Source organism: Bison bison, unplaced genomic scaffold (assembly GCF_000754665.1).
Source record: "Bison bison bison isolate TAMUID 2011002044 unplaced genomic scaffold, Bison_UMD1.0 scf7180017864144, whole genome shotgun sequence".
In the NCBI taxonomy this organism is placed as follows: domain Eukaryota; kingdom Metazoa; phylum Chordata; class Mammalia; order Artiodactyla; family Bovidae; genus Bison; species Bison bison.
Window position 1 is genome coordinate 2,080,174 of NW_011494716.1, and position 17,874 is coordinate 2,098,047.

The window sequence follows — 17,874 nt, forward strand, 5'->3', positions numbered from 1 at the left end:
TGAGCCATTCAACTGGCTGGAAGGACATGGTGTACACCGAGAGGTGAAGGGTTGACGCTCAGCTTCACCTGAGGGTGGGGGCAGAGCTTCCCAGGGGACCAATCGGTGGTCAGGGAACCGGGCTCTCCCACTCCTGAGGTGGCTCACCTTGAGGACCTCTGCTCCCGTCCTGAACTGGTAGCTCTCATCTCGGTTGGCGAGGAGGTAAATGGCTTGGCTCACGTGGTTCCTGGCATCTTGGATCTAAAAGCAGGGCCCACTGAGCGGTCAGTGGGCTTGGCCTCGGCAGGGAAAGGTGCCAGCCTCAGAACACCCATGGTCTCTGGGGGCCCAACCTAGGATCCCTACCCTGAGGGGGCCTATCTTCCTAGAAGGGCTGGGGTGGGTGCCGCCTGCCGGGCCTGGCTGGTGCAGTGAGGCGGCCTCAGTCCCCGGTCCCTTGCAGCTCACTTTCCAAAGGAGGACAGAGGGTAACAGAGGAAAGGCACAAGATAATAGACTGCTCAGCTTTCACAAGGAAACAAGGTGATTGGGGGGCGGGCGGCGGCGAGGGAAGGCAACTCTTTAGCTGAAGCCTGTGCAGTGGCAAAAGTTGGGGGAGTGGACTCCAGGCAGAGGGACAAGCCCAAGCAAAGGCCGTGAAGTGGAGACAGCTGGTGGCCAGTGAGAGGGGAGAGGGAGGTGGCAGAAGCCAGACCCAATTACAGGACAGGCTAGGAGACCAGGCACTGCCCACCCCAGCTGCACTGCTAGGAAACATCTTTGTAAGCCTACTGCAGCCACAAGGCCCCGCAGCGGCCAGCCCTGGAGGCCTCAGCGCTGCAAGGGCCTATTCCTACCTGCCCTTGTGCCTTGGGCCCCAGCCAGGGAAGGGCCCAGTTACCTGCTGCAGTTTCCATTGCTTGTCCTCCCGGAAGGCAAAGTGCAGCAGCTGGTTGTTCCTGGGCATCTTCAGGTTCACGTCCTGCCAGGCAAGGGTGGGCTAAGCCGGGCAGAAGGATGTCCTCCTGCCGCTGGCCACTCTGAGCCCTTGAGCCAGGGGGCAGAAACTGTGTGTGTGTTGGCTCGGGCCCGAGCCACTCCATGTGGGAGAGGGGGAAGAACATGGCCATTTGGGCTGGGGCAAACAGGGAACAGGAAACAGGAACTCAGGCCAAGAGGAACCACAAAGAAATGAAAGGGAAAGGTGGCTTCTGCTGGGAGGGAGGAGGTGAGTGGTTGTGGGCAGATGGAGAACATTTGCAGGTGCCAAGGGACGTAATGCCCACCCGAGGAGGAGGAGGACCTTCCCCCAGGCCTTGGCACCGGCTACAGGATCAAGTGCAGAGAGAGTTAAGATGTTGGTCTGGGGCCAGCCTAACCCCGGGGCCAGGCTATAGGTAGTGCCGTGTGCAAAGCACCACCCACCACCCACCTCTCAATGGAGTAACACATCAATCTCAGAAGCAGGTTACGGGGGTTGTTGTCATTTTCAAACAAGGAAACCGAGGCCCAGAAAGGTCAAGGATCCTGCCCAGAGTCACACAGCTAGTGGGTGGCAGAGCTGAGCTAAAGCAGGAGGCCTCCCCCCACCCCCCGACTCTTGCCCGCTGGCTGCTCTGGTGGCATGGGAAGGGGCCAGGGGCCGGGGGACTCACCGCCTGGCTCAGCGCATCTCCCTGCAGAGTCAGCACGCCCTTCACCTGGTCTGTGCTACAACACGTGGGGGTCAGAGCAGCACCTGCAGCTGCCCCACCACCCCAGCCTCTCAGTGGGCTCTCACAGGATAGTCCAGCCTGTCCCACTGCACACCCTCTGGACGCTGGAGCTGGAATCAGTCTGCAGGGCTGGGCCGTGGCCACACCACCAGTCCTAGAAGGTATCCCTAAGGGTCCCTCCTCCCAGAAGTCCACCCCTCAACCCCACCCCGGTTTCCACCCAGCCCAGGCTCACCCACAGCTGCCCAAGACGAAGTTCTCCTGCTTCGTGGGCCCCTCGGTGCCTGAGCCTGGCAGAGTGAAGCGGAGCGAGGCCTCCTGGGGGGCAAAGGGGAGTGGGGTAAATAAAGTTCACCGACTCCAGCCCAGCCTTTGCTCCATAAGCTCCGCTCCCAGGGCCCCTCCCCCACGGCCAGTTTCAGTTCCTACCTGAACCCATACCTGCTCCTTCTACATTCTCTGGGGGTCTACCGTGTGTCCCATACAGGATAGAGGACCCAGAGACACCCTCCCCGTTTGGTTGACGAGCTTGTAAGTGGGGAGCAAAGTCTGGCAAGACAGTAGTCATGGCAACCGGTAATTCTGGCCTTATCAGGCACCGCCTGGACATTTTTTTGTATTTCCATTGGCTATTTTTTTTAATCTTCACAACAGCCCTGAGGGCGGTACTGCTATCTCCCTTTTGCAAAGGGGAGGCCCAAAGAGATCGAGGACTTGGCTGAGGTCAAAATGCTGGGTCCTTCAGATAGGAAGTTAAACGTCAATTTCAAAGAGTAGCTTCCCCGACTCCGGGGCTCAAACCAGGTCCGCAGCCCTGGCAGGACGGCTTGTGGAACTGGGTAATTATCTGCTGGCGCCCCGGGGTAGACGCTTTTTAAGTCCTAGGACTGAGTCCGGGGCCTGAGGGCAGGGCCTGGTCTGAACACCGCGCGTCGGGTACGCAGCAGCCTCAGGAGGCCGAGGAGGTAGCCGCGCTGGGGGAGGGTGGGCGCCCGCACAGGTCTTCGAGGTTACCTTGAGGATGTCCTGCAGTTGCCTCAGCACGGCATGCACCTCGTCGTGTAACAGCCAGCGAAACTCCTCCTCCTGAGGGGATAGGCCCGCTGTCAGCCGCCGCGGCCCACGACCGCCTCCCTCCCGGCCCGGCCCGGCCCGGCCCGGCCCGGCCCGCGCGCCTCACCAGCACCGCCCGCTCCGCCGCCGTCGCTGCCCATCACGGTCGCCATCGCCGCCGCTCCCTGCCCAGCGACCGTCGCGGGTGCGCGGTCAGCTGGTGGCGCCCGGGCCCACCCTCGCCGCCGATTGGCTGCGCGGGCACCCGCCACGCCGTCCAGCTCGCACGCCGCGAGCGCCGCGGACCTGCCCCCCGCCGGCTGCAGCCAGAGCTCGCGGCGCCGCGAGCTCTGGCTGCAGCATCCGCAGCCGTTCACCCGCCTGGGCGCGGCGCTCGCTCGTCCCGCCCCTCCTCGGCTCTGATAGGACGCCCTGTACTGGGCACGCTCGGCGATTGGCCGACGGTATGGCTAGCTCTCGCCGCACCCGGCGACTGGCCGCCTGGGTAGCCTGTTCTACCCCGGTCTTGTCTCCTAGCTCCGTTGGTCCCGGAGGGACAACCCCCTCCTCTCCCGCGTGGTGCTCGGTGTCAGGGCGCAGACCACCCCACCAAGGTCACAGTTGTGTTACCAAGAAACGTTTTTATTTTGCTTGCAGTAGCTTTTTGTTAATTGCACAAAATCATGTTTTTGCCATTTAAACATTATCACACAATCCTATTCTGAAAGACAAATGTTCATTAAAAACAAAGCAAAAATAAAAATTCACAACCTTAATTACCTAGATTTGTCATTTAAAGGTTTAAACGAAAAAAAAAAAGGGGAGTGGTGGAGGAGGGGCTTTCTTACAAGCTTTTCACAAGTGTCACATTTTCTCCTTTTAAGAGAGAAGGATCTCAAAACAAAGGTGAAATAGCTTAAACAGAAATATTCATAAAAAGGAACTTTACAGAATTGTCAACAATATTAAGACAACATTGACTAACCAGTTTCATTACAGCATCTTCCCCCACCCCCACCCCCGTGTCCCGCTAGGATTAGAACAGGCTTTGTGTTCATACAGAATTCAAAATCCCAGTGAAATTAACAACTGTGTCAAAAACCACAGGCATCTCCCCTGCCCTCCCCACCCCCATGTTTTCTGAGATCCCCTATCCTGGGTTCGGATCAGTGGAAAAGGGCCAAAGCTGCGAGGGGGGAGGGGCACACACCAGCGTGGCCACCTCAAATTGTGTTTATCACTATATATTCACTACAAATGCTGAACTTCCGCACAGCCTGACTTTGGAGAATCCAACCCATGCAGGGGGAGAGAACACTGACATCCTTTGGGTGACTTCTCCTTGTTCTCATGCCACGTTCCAAGCCCCTCTGGTCCCCTATCCAAGGAGAAATGCTCAGATTCACTTCTGAGGGTCAGTGAGCTCTGGTAATGTCAAGCCTAGACCTCCTCTTCTCTCCTGACAGACCCCAGGGCCCTGAAAGCACCGAAGACCAAGCTGCTGGCTTAAGTGAAGACACTCATTTCTGTTTCAAGAGCAGAGCCTAAGAAATGGTCGTCATTGGTCAGGCTGGGTATGGACCAACGGAGGAACAGACAGAATGAAATACTGTCTCCATGGGAGGAAAGGGGGAAGGGAGGCAAATGGAGAGAGGTGGGCACACAGAGGACTTGTGCAGGGACAGGCTGGAAAAGGGGGGACTGCTGTGAGGGGACCTGGGTCAGAGTGGCTCTTCAGAACCAGGTGGAGGGTCTGTGGCATAATGGAAACAGGAAGGAAGCCCCTTCCCCCATTCACTCCTCAGTGGTTGCCCTCAGGACCCCTTCCCAAGGGCTGGAATGCAAATCCAAATACTACAACAGCCTGGTGAGGAAGTCGGATCCCAGCCCAGGCTCCACAGTGACAGTGACATCTGGGACAGGTGCGCAAAAGCAGTGAGGAGAGCAGGCTTCCAGGAGGTTTGCCTAGGGTGGGCTGTTTGTCGCTTTCCCTGGAAAGCCAGAGGCCTGTCTTTGCTTGACTGTGTCCATCTCTTTTCAGCTCACAAAGGCATTTATGGAGAGTTGGTTGCACACTGGTAGCTTAAACGTGACAATCCTCATCAGCGGGTCACCTGAGGTTGGAGGGGCCATGCGACCCTCTGCTTAAGAGTCTTGCTGGCTCATCGTAGCCTAGAGCTCCTCTCCGCGTGGAATCCAGTGGGGGACAGTGGACAGAACCACAGCCTCTTCACTCTGAGGGAAGCAGTGGGAAAGCTTCCAGTTCTCACTGCTGACTTGAGTTCCTCAACTGGAAGGGTCGGAGATAAGACAGCTCGGAAGAAGGGAAAACAAAAAAGCCAGGCAGCAGTTTCTGGGCAGCTTCTATCCTGGGGCAAGAGCCAGTGTGGTGTGTGTGTGTTTGTGTGTGGGGTGTGTGTGTGTGAGAACACACAGCCACCTAGTCCATGGCCAGTGCCCAGCTCAAGAGCCTCCCCACAGGCCACTCCTGCTGACACCCCTCCTCTCTCCAGGACCTCCAGGGGAGGAGCGATGCTGTGTGCTGTGCTCATGGCAAGTCTCAAAGTCTGTATAAAAGGAGATGGAGACAGGTGGACTGGTCCAGAGTTAAGTCCCAGGACCCCAACTCCATGTGAGGAAGAGGGGGTCATAGGGAAGACAGGGGTGGGTTGGGGTCAAGGACTTAGTGTATATAGGCTCGGTACACGGCAGACATGTCATTGTCAGACTGGTCCAGTGCCTTGGCTCTTTTGTACACCTGGAAAAAAACAACACAGGTTTAGTCTGGCCACAGAGCTGACTTACAGAAGACCTGCTTCCTAGAGGGGTTCTAGGTGTGGTTAGGTGGGTAGGTTCTGGACCCCAGGCTGTCTGGGTGTGACTCCTGGATCTCCCACATCTGGCCTGACCTTGGACTAAGTACCTCAGTTTCTCTGTGCCTCCAGCACTGCTTCTTGATTTCATGGGGAGGCTAACAGGGTTACAGTGAAGGTTAAATGGACTGAGGGATGTAAAGTGCTCAGGGCTCAACACTGGTTAGTAATTACAATCACATCCCTTCATCTGAAGACGCTCCGAGGCCTTCCCCATTCTCTCTGGGCTGCTGCCCCTGTCCTGCCCCGTCAGCTCCAGGGCCTTCCCCGTCATCCATCTGAAGTACCAGCTGCGCCACTTTACTCGACCACCTCCATCCCTTGACTCTGTTCCATTTTATTCACAATTCTAACCTTCTGGAATTCTTCCTTGTTGAAACATTTATGTGCTTACCTTGTGCCTCCTTCCATTAGAATGTAACCTCTACAAGGAAGAGAAGGGGCTGTACTATGTCCCCAGAGCCTAGAATGGTCCTTGGCAATTAACAAACAGCCACTCCAAAGGTACCAGGTGAATATGAAACAGTGTGAGAAAACTTAAAAAAGCCATCGTTCAATCAGGGCAGGCCCATGTCCAGTCATGTTGAAAAAATGCAGCTGGACACAAGTGTATTTTTTTTCTATTTTTAAACATAGTTCAGTTGGAGCCATCATGATTGATGTCCATTACAGCTCAGGTATAGCTGTGAACTCAGAACAAAGGCTAAATAAAGACCTTTTTCAGATAAAAGAGAACTAATTGTTGCCAGCAGACCTGTGTTCAGGAAATGCTAAAGCAAGTTCTTCCAGCTGAACGAAAAACAATACCGAGAGAAATTCAATTCTTCAGAAAGGAAAGGAAAGAACTGGAAATGGTAGAGAAACAGAAACATCTTTTCTCTGAATATCTTTAGAATTCATATGGTTACTAAAGCGAGACACTCCAACAATGGTGGGCTTAAAATAAAAGCAAACATAAAATATAGGACACTTGTACACTAAAGCAAGGGTTCTCAACCTGGGGTCCTTTTGCTCTCCACCTGGAGCGACATCTGGTAATGTCTGGAGACATCTCCTATCAGCCAAGGGGGTGCAGTCACATCCAGCGGGTAGAGGACAGGGATGCTACAATGCACTGGACAGCTCCCACAGCAAGTGTCAGCAGTGTCCAGGCTGAGGAGCCACTTCCAAGGATGAGAGGGAGGAAGTGGTAAATGGATACACATTTTCCGTAGAGGGCCAATCTAGGACGTGAAGTTAAGATGCATACAGTAATCCCGAGAGGAAAGACAAAATAAAGATGATGCACTTGTTAAAAAAAAAAGCCATAAAAAAAACCAATAGATAAAAAATGGGATCCTAAAAAACATTCAAATGTTCCAAAAGAAAGGAGAAAGAGACAGACAAAAGCCAGGGGGACAAATGGCAATCAAATGATAAAACACTAGCTCCAAATTCAACCACACACCAACAGACTTCAAGACAAAGTCCATATGGTAGTGGACTACTTAGCCTTAAGATCCTGAACTCCAAAACAGTGGAAAACCTAAACTCACAACATCTAAATGGCCAGAAACCACCATGCTCCACTGAGAAATGAACCAAAATGTCTGTTTCCAAGTCCATGAATCCTGTAGAGTCAGGGAGGGGCAAGTGGAGACCACCTGGCAGAGAAGTGCTCCCAACACAAGATACCACAGAACCCTTCAGAAGTAACCAGTTACAGACAAACTCATCAACGAAAAACTATACAACAGCCAGGAACTTCACTGCCAAGAGAGAACCTGAAGGTAAGACAAGAGGAACCAGAAATTGTACTGCAGCCTGGAAGAGTGAAGTAAGTACTCAGATGTTCAGACAGACAAGGAAGAGAGAGACACAGAATTCAAGGACTGAAGATTAGTCAACTATGAAAAGGCAGGTTTGAAGAATGGTGCTGTGTATTTTTTACTGATTTTTGGTTGCACTGCTCAGCTTGCTTGTGGGACCTTAGTCCCCTAACCAGGGATCAAACCGAGGCCCCTACCAGTGGGAGCACAGAGTCCTGACCACTGGACCCTCAGGGAGCTCCCCAGTACTGTGTATCTGTATTTCTTTGCCTCTACAGGAAAAGCCACTAGAGACCTCTATTTAACTTGGATAAAAATGTATACAGCTTATAGCACTTGGAAGAGAGAACTTCTAAAATGAATCCACATGATTTATATATGTGTCTCACAAAATGTGGTTCTTACTGCAATTCAAAGATAAATATTGCTCAGCTGTTGTTCTGAAAGGTTATACTTCTATCAGATTGAAATAAAAGATATAACACACGGAAACTGTAATCCTGAGAAGGCTATAGTGGCCATATGAAAGTCTGACAACAGACTTCAAGACAAAGATCAAGATGGACACTTCTTAATAACAAAAGGGCAAATTCATCAGGAAGGCAGTACAATCATAAACGGCTAAGAGCCCAATAACAAAAACTTCCAAAGATACTAAGTGAAATGGACAAAATTAAAGGGGAAACAAATAATCCCACAATGATAGTTGGAGATTTTAACATCCCTTTCTTGGCAATTAAAAGAACTGGAGAAAAAGGTCAGTAATGATGATCTGAAAAAATACTACCAGCTATCTCGACCTAACTGATATATGCAAAACAGTCTTCTTAAGTGAATATGGCACACCCACCAAGACAGACCATCTGCTAGGCCACAAAACAAGTCTGAATCGATGCAGAGTTAAAAGCCATATGGAGTGTATTTTTTGGCCACAAAGATACATTAGAAATCAATAACCACTCGATATCTAGGAAATCCTTTAGGATTTTTACTCATATTTGACACACTTTTAAGTAACCCACAGGTCAAAGAATTCCCAGAGAAGTCAGCATGGACTGGAGGAGACACACAAGCCTAAAACCAACAACCTAAGACTCCCCCTTGGAGAGGTCAGACACAGCCAAGCCAAGGCAAGGTCGCAGAGGGGCAGTGCAAGGGAGACAAGGGAATTCTGCAGGCCCCACCCACAGCCTCCTGCAGTTACCTCATTGGCTGCAGCAGCCATGGGGGTCGGATGGTTGACGGCATCACCTAGCGCAATGGCTAAACGGAGATCCTTCTGAATGTATTTCAGGTAGAAATCGGGCTTAAAGTTTCCTTGCAGGATATCTGAGGAGGGAAAGGCATCCACCAGAAGAATTAAAAGGATCCTAAATAAGAAAACATCTGGAGCACTGTCAGGGCTCAACACCTAGCATTTCCTCCTCCTCAGACACCCAAGAGACAAGTTCCCAGCCTGCACCCCCAAATCCTACGGGGCTTCCCTTAGAGCTCAGCTGGTAAAGAATCTGCCTGCAATGCAGGAGACCCCAGTTCATTTTTGGGGTCAGGAAGATCCGCTGGAGAAAGGATAGGCTACCCACTCCAGTATTCTTGGGCTTCCCTTGTGGCTCAACTGGTAAAGAATTCGCCTGCGGTGAGGGAGACCTGGGTTTGATCCCTGGGTTGGGAAGATCCCCTGGAGAAAGGAAAGGCAACCCACCCCAGTATTCTGGCCTGGAGAATTCCATGGACTGTATAGTCCATGAGGTCGCAAAGAGTCAGACGCGACTGAGCGACTTTCACTTCACTTTGACTGGGGGCCAGACTGACTGGAGAGGATGTGTCATTCACACAGAAGGAGCTCCCCAAGAAGACACTGCTCTGTGATGGCTGCTTGACCCAGCTCCCCAGCTAGAACCAAAACTAAAACGCAGCAAGAGCGGTCAAAGGCAACTTACTTTGGCACTTCTGGTCCAGGAAGATGCTGGCCAACTGTCCCTGATTGAGGATGTCCAAGAGTGTCTGCTGGGACTGGCCTGTCACTTGGGCCAGGGTGAGCCCCTCTGCAATGGTGGCCATGAAGCTCCCCTGGACCATGTTCACAATCAGCATCATCTTAGCTGCGTTGCCAACCTCACCTGCCCAGGGCAAAGAACTGCGGTCACACCCAGGAATCCCACGGGGAGGGACTTTTTGCCCACCCTCACCCCTGCTCGGACCCACCTCTACACCCAGGGGAGGCCCCATTCACCTGCCCCTGACAGAACTGGCTCTGACCCTTCTGGCTCTTCCTCCTTGCAGGCACTGACTGTGCAAGTCAAAGAAACCTTCCCACGGGGGCCCCAGGCAGAGAGGCCGTGCGGGACTGACGCTGTCCTCAGGGTGGTCTAGAGGGGATGTGGCCCACCCAGCCTCCAGGCCTGCAGTGGCCTGACGGGTGGGCAGGCGTGTTACCTAGAAAGAAGGAGGTCTTCCCCATTGCCTGGAAGCAGCTGCTGCAGTCCTCATACAAGCCCCTGTCTCCGGCCGCTAAGATCACCAACATCCCATCATTAGACAGCTGCTGATTCCCTGAGACCGGGGCTTCCAGAAAGCGGCCCCCCCTGGACACAATCACCTGGAAAGAAAAGTCACAGCTTCTGGAGGCTGTGCCTCTCACGAAGGTCTTGGGCAGGAAGCAAGGAGCACACAGGGGCTGGAGCATCAGGCCCTCCACGCTGAGCCCCATAGCGGACATGTGTACCAAGGTGCTGGGCTGATGCTGGGGGAGGACCAGCAGACTGTCCTCCACCAGATGCCCGAATCCCACGCAGGAGACAGCGAGGAGCTGGGGGTCCTCAGAGGCTCCCATTACAAAGATATCAGCAACACGACCACACTATGGTTTGGCCGACCACACTTTCTAGGACAGACACTGCCCTTCTTTGATTTCAGCCACTCTTTGAACACACATGGGCCACAAGTCACCACCACCTCCTCACCTTGGCCCAGAGGCTCAGGGTGGGGGAATATCCTGCTAGTATCAACTGCAGAAAGCTATTTAAACCACAAAGACCCTGCTGGCAGATTGGACTGCTTCCAACTGAGAGGCTAGCAGCTACGGGACCTGACGCCTCTCCCAGCTAAGAAGCACTTCTCCTGTCTCAGCCATGCAGACTAGCTGTAGACTTGAAGGCAGAGAGTGAAAACAGGCTAGAATCCCATAGTCTCTGCTGTGGCTCTGGAGTAACTATGTGGCCCACACTGGGGTGCGGTGAGCCTGGGCCTTGGGCTCCAACTGAAAGGACGCTGGAGGGCCAGCCTGAACGAGGCTGCTACCTGGGCCAGCTCGGTGACTGTGTCAGCGTCCACCGTCGACATGTCCACGTAGCACTTCCCGGGGCGGATCCCCTGAAGCACGCCACTGGGGCCCAGCACCAGCTGTGGGGACACAAGGGAGAAGCAATAGCCCAGGCTCCCAGCCAGAACCCAGGTGACCCTCAGATCTAAGGTCAATGTCCTGCTGATTTTTTTTTGGCTCATTTCTCAAACAGAAGCTATTAAAGCTCAAAAGAGAAGAGCATGTAAATAAGCAAGGGAAAGAGAAGAATTTATGTTATGTTCCCATTTACCTTCAAAAAGAATATATGTGTATTTCTTTTTAATAAAAGCCTCCCACTGAAAAGATGAAAGGTCAGTATTTATTTTTTGGCTTCTTTGGATTTACCTGGATTAGTTTAGTCACGAGTTCAACAAGATAACTACTGCACTTGAACTTTTAAAGCATACAAATACAGTGACAGCTAAATATAGGAACTTGGCACATGGACCAAAGGCACACTCAGCCTCAAAGCTTCCAGCTCACCAGGAACACGTGAGCTTGTCAGGAACCATTTCAGCACAGACCTCAGGGACCCCAGTCAGTGTCGTTCTTTGTTCTGAATTAAAGGAAGTCTTGTGTTCAGTCTACGCAAACATCCTTCACAATGGGAGATGGCCCCCAAATGGGACACCCAACCCCCCACATGCAGACACTCACTCGGTGTGCAGGGGACAAGGGGAGGAGGCCAGCCAGCGTTCCTGGCCACAACCTGAGACGCTGAGGGGAGGGAGGGATCCTTACGTCCTTGGCTGCCTTTGGGTCCGACACGCAGGCAAAGGTGATGTCACAAGTTGAAACGACTTCAGCGGGGGTTCTTCCTAGGCGGGCCCCCTCCTGGATGAACAAATCACACTGCAAAAGTCACAGATCCTAATGTGAGCTGCAGGCAGTGCACAACACACACGCTAGCCAGGCCAGAGACACAGCGCCCAGTGCTCCTGTGTGGCCTCCCAAGGCAGGCGGTCTGACTGCTCGAGGGGAAGTGGATGGGAGCCCCTTAAGGACAGTCTTGTGTGTCTGCAAACTTGGTGCCGAGGATGCACGTTCCACATTCTGCTCCACAGGAAGCACAAAACAAGTGTCTGCTGGAGGCTTCCTGAACCAAGAATGGGACGTGAAAAGTAATTGTCCACAGCTCTCTGTGGCTGTCTCAGCTGTGGTGAAATCTGCCCAGTGCTGTGTGAGCCGGGGAAGCAGGGCTAGGGCCAACAGGCTGCCACTTCCTATTGAATTGCTTCGGGTCGGGGTGGGGGTCGGGGTGCGGCACAAAAAGCACTAACTCTTCTTTTTAAAAAAATAAAATCACCTGAACTATCTCATAACAGAATATATCGTTAACATCTTGGTCTATTTCCTTGTTCTATGGGCACTAAAAAAAGTATTTAGAATAATTTGGACCTATGATTTTGTATCTTATTTGCCCCACTGAGAGACATATCTGAATTTACCTAATGGCTCTCCTGGCCCAATTATAAAAGACCCCAACAAATACATGTAAGGGACTTCCCAGGTGGTTCAGTGGTAAAGAATCCACCTGCTAATGCAGGAGATGCAGGTTCAATCCCTGGGTCTGGAAGATCCCCTGAAGAAGGAAGTGGCAATCCACTCCAGAACTCTTGCCTGGAAAATTCCATGGATGGAGGAGCCTGGTGGGCTCTAGTTCATAGTTTTGCAAAAGAGTGGGGCATGACTTAATGACTAAAACAACAAGAAGGGTAAAACTTCTTCTTGCAGGTCAAGAAGCAACAGTTAGAACCAGATATGGAACAACAGACTGGTTCCAAATTGGGAAAGGAGTATGTCAAGGCTGTATATTGTCAACTAGCTTATTTAACTTCCATGCAGAGTACATCATGAGAAATGCCGGGCAGGATGAAGCACAATCTGGAATCAAGATTGCTGGGAGAAATATCAATAACCTCAGATATGCAAATGACACCACCCTTATGGCAGAAAGCAAAGAGGAACTGAAGAGCCTCTTGATGAAAGTGAAAGAGGAGAGTGAAAAAGCTGGCTTGAAAGTTAACATTAAAAAAACTAAGATCATGGCATCTGGTCCCATCACTTCATGGCAAATAGATGGGGAAACAATGGAAACAGTGACAGACTTTATTTTCTTGGGCTCCAAAATCACTGCAGATGGTGATTGCAGGCATGACATTAAAAGACGCTTGCTCCTTGAAAGAAAAGCTATGACCAACCTAGACAGCATATTGAAAAGCAGAGATATTACTTTGCCAACAAGGTCCATCTAGTCAAGGCTATGGTTTTTCCAGTGGTCATGTATGGATGTGAGAGTTGGACTGTGAAGAAAGCTGAGTGCTGAAGAATTGATGCTTTTGAATGGTGGTGTTGGAGAAGACTCTTGAGAGTCCCTTGGACTGTAAGATTAAACCAGTCAATCCTAAAGGAAATCAGTCCTGAATATTCTTTGGAAGGACTGATGCTGAAGCTCCAATACTCTGACCACCTGATGTGAAGAAAGGAATCATTGGAAAAGACCCTGATGCTGGGAAAGATTGAAGGCAGGAGGAGAAGAGTATGCCAGAGGATGAGATGGTTGGATGGCATCACCAACTCAATGGACATGAGCTTGAGCAAACTCCGGAAGTTGGTGATGGACAGGGAAGCCTGGTGTGCTGCAGTCCACAGGATTGCAAAGAGTTGGACACAATCAAGCAACTGAACTGAACTGAGGGTAAAAAACAGGCTCTGAAAATGGTTTTATAAGATCAGCAGCATGGAATACATTATTTAAAAACAACACAGTACCCATAAATATATTAACGTTTTGTCCTACTTGTGATTTAACAAGACAAAAATAGCAACTTCTTTGTGTGATACATTTTGATTATTTCTAAGTACAAAATATCTAATACCTTTGTTGATTGTCTCGTGACCTATTTAAAAATCTTTATATCATTATTAAACTATTTGTTTAATAAGAAATTCCACTCCTGGTTTTATATCTAAAGAAAATAAAAACACTAATTTGCATGCACCCCACATGTTCAAAGCAGCACTACAAAAGCCAAAATATGGAAGCAACCTCAGTGCCCATCAACAGATGAATGGATGAACATGCATTCACACTATGTGTGTATGTATGTGGTATACATACACACATAGGAATATTAGCCATAAAAAAAAGGAAGTTCTGCCATGCGCAACAACGTGGATGGACCTAGAGAATACTATTATGCTTAGTGAAATAAGTCAGACAGAGACAGACAAATACTCTACACCTGCACTTATGTGTGTGTTAGTCGCTCAGTCGTGTCTGACTTTTTGAGACCCCATGGATGTAGCCCACCAGGCTCCTTAGTCCACAGAATTCTCCAGGCAAGAATACTGGAGTGGGTTGCCATTTCCTTCTCCAGGACTTACATATGGAACCTAAAAAGTAAAACAAATGAATGAATATAACAAAAAAGAAACAGATTTAGAACAAACTACCAGTGCGGAAAGGGAATCAGGGAGAGGCAAGACAGGAGTAGGGGACAGTACAAGCTGTTACGTATAAAATAAATAAGCTACGAAGATACATTTTGCAGCACAGAAAAACAGTCATTATTTCATAATAACTTTCAATGCAGCATAACTTGTACAAACACTGAATCACTGTGCTGTACACCTGAAACTAACGTACTATTGTAAATCAACTGTACTTCAATAAAAACACACACACACAGAAAAACTAGGGAAAAACACAAAAATTGTTAGGATAGTGGGAAAATTTAAGAATACAAAACCTTGTTTTCAAGTTTTCTTTTTTGTTGTTGTGGGAAGTAGTATCAACACCCATTCATCTTTTCCTTTGGTAACTCTTTTAGACTTCTAAAAAGATCTATATTAATATTAAATTTTGTTTTCTTCTGGTTTTTTCTTTTGAAGAAAGAGGGTAACAGCTGATTCGAAACTCACATTTGTAACTGCTTTGCTGTACTGCCTTCTCATAAATTAATCTGAAAGGCATAGCCATGTTTATTAACAGGCTTTCCAATCAAGGAAACAAGCTGACCAGAGGCACTTCTATCAAATGGGAACATACACTTGGAGTTTCCCAATGTCCTTCAACTGTGTGTGTCTAGATTTCCTGGTTGCCTTGGCCTTGAATCACAAAGTATCTGCCAACAGTCTCCAGGATTTCACTCCTGACCCAGGTCCTGCAACGCCTACCTCATGCCCAGCACTTGAAGCCCACATCTCTTAGAACAGCCTTCAGTGCCCTTTCTCCCAGGCTCCACCTACTCTCCAGCCAGTTCCTTGTTATTCTTGAATAACTGTTTCAACCAAGTGAACTGCTTACCTTGCCTGGAACATTTTTGTTAATCTAAATCCATCAGCTCTACCATCTCCCTTCACTCCAGCTCTCCCTTTGCTGCATACATGGGATGCTCACCCATCACTTCACAAACACACGCTCAGCCACACCTTGTTCCTCAAGAGGCTGGTTCCTTCTTTGTCTCTCTGTCCCTGGCAAGCACAGTGAATTATTTTTCTGGTACTTAGATTATGGTTCTTCACCTTTTCCTGGATGAGAACTTGAGGGGAGCCATGACCTCTCTCCGTTACACAAGACTTGGAATTCCATTTCAGGGTACGCACAGGCCCCGTGAAGCCACGGACCACCTTAGATGAAGAATTCCTGAACCTGTCCTGTCCAACGTGGTAGCCACTAGGACTGCTTAATTTTAAGTGAAATAATCTTAAAATTCGATTCTTCAGTCCGTGAGCCACGAATCCAAGTATTTCAGAGCCACATGAGGTCACTGGCTCTCATAGAGGCCAGTGCAGATACAGCACAGCTCCTTCACTGCAGAATGTTCTATGGCACAGGGTTGTTAACACAATCCAAACACAACAGAGCATGGCCATTAACTCAGATGAAGCAGATCTGCTGATGCACTCTCCATATCAATGAATTCATCACACACACACACACGGAAAAACCTGACAGGTTTTTTTCTCTTTTACCTCCTGTTACCTATTTCAGGTAATGGCACAGACGGATAAATTTCTGTTTCATGTTATACCCCTGGGTATTTTCAATATTTAGTTTTTATGATCGCATCCTATGCTGGCTTATCTGCATCCTCCCCTGCCTGGACTTGGAGCTTGGTTTCTACTCCATGCACACAGAACGTGGAGCAGAGACAGCAGGGCGACTCCTATCCTTAGTTGCCCCAACTCCAAGGCCCAGGCCCCACCACACCCAAGAAGTGCCACCATGAATGCTTACTTTCTCTGCAGTCCGGTTCCAGACAGTCACCGTGTGGCCCATTTTTAGCAAGTTGGAGACAATGCCACTTCCCATGAGGCCAAGGCCCAAAAATCCTATCCTAGAAAGACAGACTGGTCAGTTCAGAGTGGGGAACAGGGTGGAGGGGAGGACAGGGTGGGATTATGACTACTACCCTTGCTCTGTTCCTCTTAAACCTGGGGAACCTCACCTCAGTCCACCACGCACACTGCTCTGCAGTGTGCTGATACCATGACCGCAGAGCCAGTGGGAGGGCTGGCAGAGTGCGCCTTTTCTCACTCTGGCCCTGTTCAGAAGTGCTCAGAAGTTTACACAAGCATTTCTAAACCCTCAACTGCCACTGCAAGAAGTATGACTCATACAGGTTATGGCAAGTCTTCCCAACCATTTCCTTGTTGCTTTGATGGAGGGGCTGAGCTTACGACTCCACTGCAGTGAGAAGCCAGACATTTATCTTCAGCGCATGCAACAGTTCCTCGCCAGCCACCTCAGGTGCAAGGCCTTGAGGTGCCAACTTCGAGCACCCTGGGATCCATGACACGTTAACAGGCGCCACACGTGCGGAGCCCCCACCGTCCTTGCCTGCACAAGCCGACGTCCTGGTGCTCACCTCCCCTTCCTGGCTTCAGGCTCTGCACCACCTTTGCTCTCTTCATGCAGTCAGCAGGGATGGGCTTCGCCACGCCTCTTCAAAGCCTCACCTGCTCTTTGGAGTCAGTCTTCCCCGGTACGTGGAGTCTTCTCCTGAACCTCTTTCCCATTGCTCAACCTGGGCCCGTCCTCTACTCTCCCCACACCTTCTAACTGCAAGCCCGTTATGCTCCTTCTGTGACTAAAACTCAGGTGGTCAGTACGTGCTGCTTACCTGCACTTGCTACAGCTCGCCTGCTCTTTCCTGCAGCCCCAGAACTTGGGGCTCATAGCTGCCACATGGTTCAATGGATGATTTTATCTTGCTCAAATGTCTCTTCTTGGTTCCTACAATTCTTCCTCTCTCCTTGCACAAGACATGGTTAAGCAACGCCTCTTTCTTCATTTACTACCTCATGGTCTTGTTTCCAGCTTGTCTCTCTCTCAGCTCTAATGTTGTCTGCAGCTTCTCCACTCTGACCGATGTTATCCTTCAGTATTTTCAGTCTCCTGGGAGCCATATCTGCAGCCACCTCTGCTAACGGGCTCAAAGGTTCCCCAATCCTTGTGGGAATACAACACTCTCATGTTTCTCGTGTTCTCTGTCTAGCCTGCTCTAAGTTACCTGAATTAAATGCTGAAAATGGAACCCACCACTCTCCTCACCAAAGGTATAATCTGTTATTCACAGCTATCTGGGTGGGTGGCAACCAGTTTTCTCTAGGATTGTAAATCATGACAGACTAATTCTCTTTCCTTTGTTCAGTGTTCCAGGACACCCGGAAGACCTGGGGATATGCATTTGCACACTGACAGTTGCTCGCGGTGTCCTTGAGGCAAGGAAAATGTGGACCAGGCGCACTGGGTGCAACGCAGCTAATCTGCTCAGCAGCTGGCTTTACACTCGTAATAAAAAAGGATTTGAGTGATGGCAGAAAACACTGGACTCTGTCCTCAGCCTGGAGTTGGATTTTTTAAAAAAATAAGCCAACACATTCCTCGTTGATTTAATGGGCAACACCCATTCCTCCTTTAATTAGCACATGCCTCCAGCTCCTTCACACCACAATGGAAGTTCACCAAATATATCTGGTTGAACAAGTGACTTCAACAGCACAAAAAAAGTGTTTTAGTCTGAGAAAGAACCGCACAGAAGACTCAGATGGGAGATTCAGACATTCTTTAGGAGAATGCTCCTTCCTTAAGA

At 50.1% G+C, this 17,874-nt stretch overlaps 2 protein-coding genes across 4 annotated transcripts in view; both read right to left on the reverse strand.

The window, feature by feature from the left end:
• ROGDI (rogdi homolog (Drosophila)) overlaps positions 1–3,119 on the reverse strand; it is a 6,041-nt gene extending 2,922 nt beyond the window's left edge. Inside the window, 7 exon segments of the mRNA XM_010840426.1 lie at positions 148–243; positions 884–964; positions 1,638–1,692; positions 1,933–2,015; positions 2,712–2,783; positions 2,878–2,907; positions 2,909–3,119. Coding sequence (XP_010838728.1) covers positions 148–243; positions 884–964; positions 1,638–1,692; positions 1,933–2,015; positions 2,712–2,783; positions 2,878–2,907; positions 2,909–2,923 — 432 coding nt within the window. The 5' untranslated portion in view covers positions 2,924–3,119.
• A 252-nt stretch (positions 3,120–3,371) lies between these two features.
• GLYR1 (glyoxylate reductase 1 homolog (Arabidopsis)) overlaps positions 3,372–17,874 on the reverse strand; it is a 31,979-nt gene continuing 17,476 nt past the window's right edge. Inside the window, exons 10-16 of one of the 3 annotated variants that reach the window (XM_010840429.1) lie at positions 16,017–16,116; positions 11,516–11,608; positions 10,732–10,833; positions 9,868–10,030; positions 9,372–9,551; positions 8,636–8,760; positions 3,372–5,508 (exon numbers count right to left, since the gene is read on the reverse strand). In XM_010840429.1, the coding sequence (XP_010838731.1) occupies positions 5,434–5,508; positions 8,636–8,760; positions 9,372–9,551; positions 9,868–10,030; positions 10,732–10,833; positions 11,516–11,608; positions 16,017–16,116 (838 nt within the window). In that variant the 3' untranslated portion in view covers positions 3,372–5,433. Of the gene's footprint in view, positions 5,509–8,635; positions 8,761–9,371; positions 9,552–9,867; positions 10,031–10,731; positions 10,834–11,515; positions 11,627–16,016; positions 16,117–17,874 lie in introns of all 3 variants that reach the window. The other 2 variants (XM_010840428.1, XM_010840427.1) reach the window with 2 other exon arrangements.